Below are 12,500 nucleotides of genomic sequence, written 5' to 3'. Positions count from 1 at the left end.
ATTTCGCCTCAACTAAAAATCAATTTAAAAATCCACGCACAGTTAGGGTTTTGAATTGTTAAAGTTTCGTTTTAAACTGAAACATAATAATAATAATAATAATAATAATAATAATAATAATAATAATAATAATAACAAGAAAATAAGAACAGAACCACAGGCGATAACATATTTCATTTGCAATTTCAATCCTCTCACACAAAACTGAAACATTAACACAGACGTAAATAACTATGCGCTCAAAAATTATGATCTCTACTTTAATTTTCAACTCATAAATGCGCTGCCACGAGCTGCAATCAATAAATAAATATATATATATATATATATATATATATATATATATATATATATATATATATATATATATATGATGATTATTATCACTTTTGTACGTGATTCATTTATCACACATTACCACAGGTGAAAAATAAGAAGCAGGGTGTAGGTCCTGACCGGTTTCGACTTTATTTCCAAGCCATTGACGAAGGACTGATACAGAGTGTGAGAAGTCACAAATATATATACTACAAGAACAGTACTGACGAACATACACAACCGTTAGAGGCTCCATATCCCCACTCAGGCCGGTGTCGAGGTAGGGTGGCCTTTAAAACTCATTTGGCTAAAAATCACAATAGACTCTCAGGGGACATTGCTGATAAACAGACCATACCCACCTCAGATCCACACCTGACAGGTGTCATGGAGAGCGGAGTTTGGAAACTCATTAACCTTACTACCCTCGTACTGTGTTTACAAATATGATAATCCTATTTTCATATATCTCTACCTGCCTACCTTAAAGTTTAAACAATTTACAAATTTCTTTTGATATTAAAGGATCAAGTTTATACATCCCATGACTGATATTCATATTATGGTTGTAACTTTCTTTTATGAAGCTAGATTCAATGATGTTCCTTTCAGTGCATTATTAGAATATACAATCCTTTTTGCCCCTTCCCAGTTGATAGCATGATTGTTCTCACTAACATGTACAAATATACCACTGTTCCTTGTGCATATCTCACACATTTCTTATGTTGTTCAATTCTTTTTTTCCAGTGCTTTCCCAGTTTGGCCAATATAAAAGTTGTCACAAGACTTACACGAAATTTTATATACACACCCTTTAATATTGTCTGGGGAGTTCTTGATAAGTACATTTTCATTGTTGTATTGTTCTTAAATGCGACATTAACACCAAAATTCTTAAGAAGATGAGGATATCTTTCATACTATTATTATAAGGCAGAACAAAGCAAATTTTTTTGTGTTGTAAGGTTCTTTCTGGTTTTGATACATAGTCTTTTTGCCACTTCATATGCACTGTTTAATACACTATCAGGATATTTCAATTTTTGCCTGCATTCCTAATCTTATCTATTTCATCATCAATATAGATAAGATTAGAATGCAGGCAAAAATTGAAATATCCTGATAGTGTATTAAACAGTGCATATGAAGGCAAAAAGACTATGTATCAAAACCAGAAAGAACCTTACAACACAAAAATTTGCTTGTTCTGCCTTATAATAATAGTATGAAAGATATCCTCATCTTCTTAAGAATTTTGGTGTTAATGTCGCATTTAAGAACAATACAACAATGAAAAATGTACTTATCAAGAACTCCCAGACAATATTAAAGGGTGTGTATATAAAAATTCCGTGTAAGTCTTGTGGACAACTTTTATATTGGCCAAAACTGGGAAAGCACTGGAAAAAGAATTGAACAACATAAGAAATGTGTGAGATATGCACAAGGGAACAGTGGTATATTTGTACATGTTAGTGAGAACAATCATGCTATCAACTGGGAAGGCAAAAAGGATTGTATATTCTAATAATGCACTGGAAAGGAACATCATTGAATCTAGCTTCATAAAAGAAAGTTACAACTATAATATGAATATCAGTCAAGGGATGTATAAACTTGATCCTTTAATATCAAAAGAAATTTGTAAATTGTTTAAACTTTAAGGTAGGCAGGTAGAGATATATGAAAAAATAGGATTATCATATTTGTAAACACAGTACGAGGGTAGTAAGGTTAATGAGTTTCCAAACTCCGCTCCATGACACCTGTCAGGTGTGGATCTGAGGTGGGAGTATGGTCTGGTTTATCAGCAATGTCCCCGAGAGTCTATTGTGATTTTTAGCCAAATGAGTTTTAAAGGCCACTCCTACCTCGACACCGGCCTGAGTGGGGATATGGAGCCCTCTAACGGTTGTGTATGTTCGTCAGTACTGTTCTTGTAGTATATATTTGTGACTTCACACTTGTATCAGTCCTTCGTCAATGGCTTGAAATAAAGTCGAAACCGGTCAGGACCCACACCTGTTTCTTATTTTTCACCTGTGGTATTGTGATATATATATATATATATATATATATATATATATATATATATATATATATATATATATATATATATATATATATATATATATATATATATATATAATTACTCTCTGAGACAACAGCTGAAGATTAATTTTTTTAAGACTAAATTTGCTAGTCCCGACCATAAAATTCAAAACAGAATGGGAAGAGGACGGAAAATTGCCGTTCCTAGATGTACTAATCATAAGAGAACAGAACAGATATGCTTTCACAGTATATAGGAAACCCACTTTCCCTGTTTCTTATATTTGTTTCCTATATCACCACGATGTCTCTGTAGCGATCATGGTAGGGTGCATGTTCAAATGGATACCTAGATAAAGAATTCAACACGATCCGCCAACATCTAACGCAACTGCCCTATCCACCACACATTATCGAGAAGGCTATTAATAAAGCGAATAAAATATACTACAGAGGTCCCACTCACAACAGACAAATAGATTTTAACAACAAAATAAAGCTTCCGTACGACGAAAACAAACATCCAAAAAGCCACAGAACAAGTCAGGTCTAATAATCCTTATATTTTCCATTATCCCAAATCCATCGGAAGCTCGCTCATCAACATATACTTAAATAAAAAAGGGGAAGAAGCCGGAGTTTACAAGATTCCGTGCAGCAATTGTAATGAGATTTATGTGGGAGAGACGGTTAGATCCATCTCGCAAAGATTAACAAAGCACAAAAGATCAGTGCGGTATGCTGCAGAGTTCGGGGATTTTTTCTACACATTGGGGATAAAGGCCATACCATAAACTAGAGTGGGGCGGAGCTGGTTTTCAAAAGTAGTTGTCCGTACAAAAGGAAGATACTGGAATCTGCTATCATCAATCAAACCAACAATATGAATTTGTCAGGAGGAAATTGGAAATCGGATGACAAGGACGAGTCAATCCTCAGGCCTCTTCTTAAGCAGGTGTTCAATAAAATACGACCACCAGACGCATCGCCAGATGGGCGTTACTGATGACAAAAACACCAGGGAATTGCTTAATTTCCATCCTTCCTGGGAAACAGTCACCTGCTTACCAACGGAGACTTACTGCCACACCTACATATGCTTTGTATATATACTCTTGTAACATACCATCTGTCCATATTTTACCTGTGAACAGGGGCACATAAGGAAGTGCTCGAAATATATGGTTGTTACATTCAAATAGTGTTTTATGGGACTTCTTATCTTCACACACACTCACACACACACACACACACACACACACACACACACACACACACATATATATATATATATATATATATATATATATATATATATATATATATATATATATATATATATATATATATATATCTCATTTTAAAAAGCTTGGCTTCACTTGATAGAGGTCAATGAAACTCACTAACTAACAAGATGGTCTGCCAATTATATTGTCATTTGTATTTAAAAGACTTCTGTAATGCACCCGTCTCCTCAATTAAGGAAATTGGCTCTAATCTATCGCAACGACTCTAGCATATTATATTTCAGGGAGGGCGAAGGAGTGGGCAACAAAATGGCCCCCCCTCTAGTCCAGTCCTGGTGAAAAAGCGAAAATCGGGAGGGGCGACAACGAAGATAACAAAGAGACCCCTTTTTGAGGGAGGTAAGCTTAAGCATCAAGGGCAAACAGAAGCGAGGACAAATTCCAAAGTTGGACATTACATAGAAAGACAAAAATTTTAAAAATTAAATTAAAGTAAACAACCTGAAACGTTTGTCTTTTGAAATCTCTCTTGCAACCCTTGCCCCGTTCATGGAATCTTAATACTTAATATCCTCCAACAGCCTCCCGACTTCCTCTTTCCATTTCGGCGCTTCCTACTCTCTCTCTCTCTCTCTCTCTCTCTCTCTCTCTCTCTCTCTCTCTCTCTCTCTCTCTCTTTAACTTTCACCCCAAAGTTTACTTGACCAAATAGAGACAGGAACTTTCCTTCCAATGACGGCTCATTCACCATTCCCACAGCCTTGCATCTCGCCGACCCCCATTCCTACTCATTCCTGACCCCACCCCACACCTTAGCATTGCACCGACCCCATTCCCGCCGATTCCTAGTCACCCACACGCCTCCCGTCCCTTTCTCGCAAGGGCAATCTCCTGCGGAAGGAAGAGAGCGAATCAAATTTTCTCTTCAATTCTACTGGTATTCGGGGCGGGCTATTGGACCCCCAAAAGAAGAAGAGCGCGGAAGAGGGCAGACCCACCCGAGGGGGGAGAGCACAATGCGAGAAAACTTGCGAGGAAGCCTCATTCCCCGCCATTCATTTCGATACCCGAGGAATCCTTCGAAAAGACTCCTGCGCGATGGTCTCTTCTATTCACATTTCCTACTGTAACAAATGAATAAATAACTGTAAGTATCAGTACATGAAAAATTGTATTGTCTACTAATCCTAGACACCAATTTTCTGGATTACAACGACAATGATGATCTCTTAATTTCCATATTTCTACATATTTTTCACACTTTCCACCGAAAGCCTTGAAATCAGGTAAGAATTAATAAAGAAATCCTTCTCAACAAGTATCCGAAGCAACGCTAGTTAGAGCACTGAGGTTAGTGTTTAGTCCATTACTTCACGAAAAAAAAAAAATAAAATAAAATGAAATAAAAATAAAAAAGACAACTTTCGTTTCTTACTCTTAATCCTAGACTTAAGAACAGCTGCAAGCTTAAAGAGACAGAAATACACAGAAATTTCGTGTTTTTAAACCCTACAAAGCAACAATAAACATCACGATTTTCATTTAAAAGACGGCTACCTTTCCATGAGGACATTCACAAATATTGAACCTCTTCAACTTACTCCGTTCGGTACTTTAAATCTTACAAGATAATTTCATTCCATGATCTGCATTGTCTTTCTACCCAACCACTCCAATAAACATCCACAGAAAATTATAAATCTCTCTCTCTTTCTCTCTCTCTCTGTTCATGCAGGGCGGATTGACCCACAGATTGATTTCCGAAGACCGGCCTTACTGCGATATCAAAACAATGCAGACAAAAGTCAGACGTCCCGGAATTGGAGGTGAAGGATAAAAGAAGTAATGATGAGAGTTCGATAATTCTCTTACAATATTCCTAGTGGTGAGAGAGAGGGCACCGGATCTGTGACCGGAACGAATCGCTTGCATAACAATTATATATATACTGTGTATATATAGCGTGTGTGTTCAGAAACAGCTCCAGCTGGGATACAAACATGGCATCATATCACAACCGCATTACCCTTTGCCATAAGAAAAAAGACGATAAAATCCTTTAAGGAATAGCCAAAACTGTAAAACATCTAAAAAATCAACTGCATATAAACTCCCGTACTTTTAAATCTACTTTTATAAATTAAACAGCCAAATTTGTTAATTTTTTAAATTTTTTTAATGTTGTCAGGTAAAGAGTGGGACCACTGAGGCCTCCTACCTTGACAGATTTGGATACTCTCTTTACCAGCATATGGCTGAATTGACTGAATGACTGGTTTCTCGAAAAGATAGTCTGGAGCGGATTATCTCGTCAGTGTAAGTTAAGCAAGAAATGCAATACATAACAAATGGCAAAAGGACCTTTCCTGTCAACAAAGCTGGATGCGGTGTTAAGATAACAACAGAACTAAAGTTGGAGGCCGGAAATGTCACATCGTAACTTTGAGAGACGAGAGATTCTCAGTACCTGAGCAACTTCACTGTACTCTACCAATGTTTGGGGTCAGCCATAATATCAAATCTAGACATACCACTTGAGTTTGTTTGAACGTTACTGAAGTATGCTCACAGTTCCTCACCTGACATATATAATTTAAGCTTAAATATCCCCAAAGCCTTGAATACGCACGGCTAAACATACAAAGTTCTTGCGCTCATAGTAACTTACATAACGAGTGAGTAAACCTCTTCATGCTTAACGTGTTTTCAAATAACGCGTGCTTTTGCCATGATTTTTACCCGAAAAGGATAAAACGGTGACATGTAATTCAACAACATACTGTTTCGTCTTGGCAGTCAACCGACAAAGTCAAGGGATTGCGAATTTGCCTACGTTCGTCTGCATGTGTGTCTGTATGTCTGTTAAGTACGCTTACTGCGTCAACACAACTATAAACGGTTTTGGCCATTTCAGTCAGACCTAGTGTGAGAGAGAGAGAGAGAGAGAGAGAGAGAGAGAGAGAGCATCATGCAAAAATCTGCATGTAGGATGGTCCGTCTCTTGTAGCTCTGTCCGGCAGCTGTAACGGTCTGATCAGATACAGAGCAAGGTGAAAATGGGCCAAAAGACTGCGAATTTTGTAACATGCATTTTGCGAATAAACGTCGCATTCGCCTTGGCAAAAACATAATGGTATCTTTTTCCAAGACTTCATCGTTGGAATGATCATATGGAATAACTGTTATCCCTTGTTTATTAGTGACAAGAATTAACGCTTTTTCTAAAAGAACAATCGTTAAATCAAACCGCATTACCAACATTAATACTTGAAGAGTATGATAAGAAACACACGTCTTGAGTGGAGAGAGAGAGAGAGAGAGAGAGAGAGAGAGAGAGAGAGAGAGAGAGAGAGAGAGAGAGAGAGTCATTTATTTTTCAAAGCATCAGATGTAATATTCGATTTCGATTTAAGAAAATCACTTAAGCAAAAGAAAACTCGATTCTGTTACAAACTGAAGTAAACACTAATGATGAAAATGGGGTCCATTATAATAAAAAGAACCGTTTTCTCTGACGACTGCCAAGGAATGGTGAAAATTACTTTCTTGAGCTCCGAAGGGATAAAGCATATCGTTTCTTTATTCCACCTATTTAATATTACCTATACAAATAGAAGGACGATATTGGAAATATCATGTAGATTACTAGAAATAAAAGGATACATATGAATACCAGCCTTACATTTGACAAGCACTGAAGATCAATACACATTACTACCTACTACCTAGTACCTATGGCATTTTTCTAATTATTGACGAAGTTTAGAACAAATTAGGATATGAATTACAACGTAAAAACACTGACTGAAATATTTCACTTCTTCTTTTCCTTTCTTTAAAGAGAGCCGGAGCATTCTGGGGAATCATCCTCCAAGATTTTACCAGCCATTAACCCTGCTTCTCATAACAGCCACGTTGAGGGGCAGCAGGAGGAAAATATGACGAGCAAAAAAATATTCCGGTGCAGCTCCCGAACCTCGACTCGTTGTCTTGTACGTTTTTTCAATTATTTCTTTAACTAGTCTAGGTGGTTTTACTGACATTACTTTCCAAAAATGGATTTATCGAGTTGACAAGATCCATAAAAAATAAAGAATTCTAACTGTAAAACACCAAGACTATTCAAGAAGGAAATGAAGATAGGTCTGCTCAAAAGAAGGTATTATTATGTCTGTGCTTCCACACATATACTGAAGGTAGCTTAGGCGTCTGACAATGATTAGTTATTACAATCCAAGACTTCGCCAGACCCAGTGCCGTTTAATTTCCCTGATCGGGAGGCCAGCAGTGCGCATATTCTTTTGTTCCCCCACTCGACGTCACAATTACTCTGCGAGATCAGAATCCCTATGACTGTTCCTCTCCCTCTATCGGTTATTGGTGTTCGTCATAGCATAATATATGTTGGTGTGCTAGCAATATGAATGGATTACTATTAAGCAAATATACATCCTCTCTCTCTCTCTCTCTCTCTCTCTCTCTCTCTCTCTCTCTCTCTCTCTCTCTCTCTCTCTCTCTCTCAGGAGTCATATAGAGAAGAGGTACCCCAAAGCTTTGTGTAAACATACAGTAATATTTAAAGTCAGCCATTCACATTAAGTATGCGCTGTCATGGCCAATACAATGTCTTGAACTTCTCGTTTCCATAATATTTCTGGAGGGACTTTCAACAGATACCTTTACATCCCGAAAATGACATGAAGAAACCTACACCCGGAAAACATGAGGTACGAGGTCAATGCCAAGTCACTACGCTACCAATTAACATTCTAAACAAAAAACGGTGAAGGGGAGGGGAGGGGGGAGGAGGGGAGGGGAGGTCATGCACGAGGTGCAAGCAGTACCTGGGAATCTCTGCAGTCCACCATGAATACCATGAAGAGTAAAAAAAGGAACGATTTTGACATTAATTACATACATATCCTGATGCAAATTCTTTGAGGACATGTGGGCCAACTGTAGAATAGTGGATGTTCATGCTCTTAAGTTTAAAAGCAGCTCTAAAGAGCTTCAAATGCCCATTCCATATATATTGCTATATAAAGCAAATATAAATTAATTCACTAGTGAGTTTACCTCTATCATAATTCATTTATAAATTATCTTCTTCACTCTGCTCCATTATCCTTTTGGTTACTTCCGTAATAATAGGTTATAAAGTCATATGAGGTATGCGTATATGTCTAGTGTGATCAACCACTTGAAAATGTGTAAACGATTTCCTAATTATTTAATCTGTACGAAATATTTTCCCTACGAATTCCGTAACCATTCGTTAACACATGCATAAGGAATTAGCCAAGCCTCCAGAATAGAATAGAATAGAATAGAGCAGACTCCCTATTCATTACATCAGTGGTAATAATTCAACCAACCAGCAAAGAAAGGCATCTTACTCAAATCCTATCATTTCGCCTGCCTTCGTATACAGTACATGACAAATGCTCTACAACCGCACACCAATGCCTACCATACAAGGAAGCAATTACCAACCTACACACACACACACACACACACACAAACGCATTGTAATGCTTGAGCGCCGTCACATGTGGGTGGGTGGAGGCAAAGAGCGTTTGCGTGCAGGCACGCGCGCATAAGCAGCAGCTTGCCCTTGGGGGTTCGGCAGGAGGGTTCGGCGAGAGCGAGAGCGAGAGCGAGCGAGCGAGAGAGCAGGAGAGAGAAAGAGTGCCTGTGAGGGAGGTTGTCCTAGACTTAAAGGGGAAGTCCCATCCCAAAGCCCATCGCTTACTCGCTCCAACCAACAGCAAAACCAAAATGGAATAACCAACCGAATAACGCTGTCAACCAACTGGCCTCTTGTGTAGTTATCAACGAGAAACAATTTCAAAATGATTGGCAGTATTAACATATAAAAAAGCAGTCAAATTATTACCTGGTTCTTCAGCAATCTTCTCTCCTTTGGTTAGTGAACCGCTTTTTACACACAGGTTGATTCCTTCGTTTATTTTCATCTCGTAATAACGTCCTGATTCTCTCTCTCTCTCTCTCTCTCTCTCTCTCTCTCTCTCTCTCTCTCTCTCTCTCTCTCTCTCTCTCTCTCTCCCTGCATGACCCGCACCTAACACAACATTCCTATACTCTTTCTAGGTCATATGATATGGCAGCTTGCCAATTCCATTCAAAAAATATCCGTGGGATAGGAATTTATTACACTTCCGCGTATATTTTCCTCTCTCTCTCTCTCTCTCTCTCTCTCTCTCTCTCTCTCTCTCTCTCTCTCTCGTGCACATCATATTCCATACCTGAACATTTTCACGTGAAATTCACTAAATTTGAAGTTATAACTGAAAGGTTCACTTGTCAGAATGGCGAATATTTTTCTAACCAAAAAATGGATGGCTTCTGGGAAAAAGATGATAGTTGTTCATCCTCTAATTCTTGCACATGCCTTCACCACAGCAAAAAAGAAAAAGAAAAACTAAGCAAGAGTCCTGTAAATAAATATAAATGAAAACTACCTCTTTCCTTTCCTCCTGCATAAAAAGACGGCAATTATGTAATCGATTTCCTCTGGACTGAAATCCTATTTTTTCACCAAGTGGTGTCTTGTAAGACTACAGGGGGTGGTTTCTGAGAAAACCTAAGACAAGCAACGGCCACGTTTATTTTACCTTCAACTGCCGATTGAAGAAGGGTCCCCTGTTCAGAAAATTGCAAGCAGCCCGTCTGTCTAGCATAATGCACCTTCGCTTGCTGGACATGAAAGCTCCTTGTTCCAACATCTACTCAAGCCTGCCAACCAGCACTTCTTTGGCCTTCTCCCACTACTTACATATCTTTTCGTCAATACTGTCCTCCATTTTTACAAAGAGGCAAAACCATCTCATATATCCATCCTTCTTCCTAGTGGCAAGCCTACATTTTTACTACTACTGCATCCCATTCCTATATTTTCTCACCTTTAAAACCACCCTACTCCACCTTCAAATATTTTTTTTATTTGTTTCAGCATTCACATTCTAATTCTATAAAAGGAGAACTGGCTTAACAATCACTTCATAAACCCCAACTTTCGATCCAATAGACACACCACTTCTAGTCTGACCTTCCTCCGACTGCATTAACTCCAAATTATCAATAATAATCAACCACTTTTCCCATCGTCTCCGTGCATACTAATTCCATTGTTTTATCCCTGGTTTCTACTGATCCCCACAATGTTACAACTGCTAACTTCAATATGAGCTTTCACATTTATTAAAAAAAATTCCTTTATCATGAAAATGTCCAAACTTTCACAAGTCTTGGCTGTTTCTCATTACCATTACCAGCCAATCCCACATAATCTGGACTGGAAAGGAAAGGCCTTGAGATCCAAGAAATGCAAATGTGAGCACGACAGAGGTCAAGGGTTCAGAGTTACGGTTTCAAAACACTGCTGACGCGCCTTCGATGCAGTAATATAGAGCGGTTAACGTGCTGTAGTAGAAGATTCTGCACAGGTTCTTCCATGATTAAACGGTTGAGAGTGCGAATGGCGCAATAATTATGTCTTTTTCAGGGGCCAACCCTATTAGGAATAACAGCTCGTGCTGAAAAATATATTTAAATATTAAGAAAAAATATATTTAAATATAAAGAACACTAATGACAAATAAAATTACTTCATACGACAAAAAAAGTTAAATCCTCTATGAACTATAAAGGCACTGCTCATCTAACAAAATTATACGATGAATAAAGTAATGTTATCTATTTATTCATTAAACTGAATTAACAGTAATACCAAAACAACCAGTTTTTTCTTCCTTTTACTCAACCTCCGTGGCATAACCTTTACTGCAAAATCATCGATGTCGACAAAATAAATAAATATGTATACATATATATTATATATATTGTGTATATGTATATATACATACATATATATATGTATGCATATATATATAATTATACACATAATGTATTGGAACCTTAAAAACTGTACCTCTCATTCGTCCAGCATGACGCCTGACTCTAGTCTAACCTATTAAAATGAGTAGTAAACGAATGTCTTAGTAATGAAATGCCTCAAAAAATATAAAAACATATATATTAAGAAAGATAAAGCAATAAAGGAAGGACCCTACTTTGCATAAGCAATCTTGTCCACGAAACGTTCCACCTCCAAACATCGAAACCTCCAAGTGACAAACATCTCAAGATTCAAAAAACTTGTGAAATCATTCTTACCTGATGGCAAACCGGTCGCCTGCAGACCATCGAACACCGGACGCTTACAGCAGAAAAAATATCGCAGGGTATCCTCTAAGAGCCAAGAGGAACATGACGGACTGCGGTAAGGGGTCACTTTGTCAAGAGGTCCGTCTTCTTCTTTCGTCATCTCCTTTGCACCCGGTGGGCTGCCCTTGGCTTCTTCAGCCTGACTTTGGCAAGAGGGCCCGTTTCCCTTAGATTCTGCCCCACTTGCTTTTTCGTTTCCATTGTCATCAATGCCAGGGCTGGAAGACTGGACGCCCAATCTCGAGTTGGAGCCGCGCACTTTGGCATTCTTTTTGAGGACAGCCAGAGACACGGGCAAGTCGTAGTCGACGCTGCTTCTCCTGCCCCCGCGACACGCGTCCAAAGACCACAGCCTGAACATCCAGCCAAAAGATGGCGCCGTTCTAAGCATTCGTCATGGATCGCGGCAGCAGAACACATCTATCTAACTTTTTAGTTTCTCCGGTCCATAACCACAATTATCGTCTGTGATTCGCTTCTCGGCCAGAACTGCCCCATCATGGGGAACTTCAATAAACTCCTTCCACCCTCCCGTCTACAAAAATTTCCAGTGTCAATCATTTCATTTCTTTCCTTTTTTGCACCAAAAACAGAATAAAGAATGAGGGTTCGACCTCAACTGAACTGACATAC

General features: G+C 38.4%; 1 protein-coding gene across 21 annotated transcripts in view; it reads right to left on the bottom strand.

Moving 5' to 3' along the window:
- The window catches only part of Osbp (oxysterol binding protein), a 420,928-nt gene that overhangs the window by 308,152 nt on the left and 100,276 nt on the right, over nucleotides 1-12,500 (bottom strand). For 8 of the 21 annotated variants that reach the window (XM_067098140.1, XM_067098137.1, XM_067098142.1 and 5 more), the window contains one exon: nucleotides 11,817-12,440. The exons of 10 other annotated variants lie outside the window; for them this stretch is intronic. In XM_067098140.1, the coding sequence (XP_066954241.1) occupies nucleotides 11,817-12,258 (442 nt within the window). In that variant the 5' untranslated portion in view covers nucleotides 12,259-12,440. Of the gene's footprint in view, nucleotides 1-11,816; nucleotides 12,441-12,500 lie in introns of those variants that run through there. 3 more of the 21 variants (XM_067098125.1, XM_067098126.1, XM_067098131.1) reach the window with 2 other exon arrangements.

Source organism: Macrobrachium rosenbergii, chromosome 54 (genome assembly GCF_040412425.1).
Source record: "Macrobrachium rosenbergii isolate ZJJX-2024 chromosome 54, ASM4041242v1, whole genome shotgun sequence".
Taxonomy (NCBI): Eukaryota; Metazoa; Arthropoda; class Malacostraca; order Decapoda; family Palaemonidae; genus Macrobrachium; species Macrobrachium rosenbergii.
This window is presented reverse-complemented; position numbering and strand designations above follow the sequence as displayed.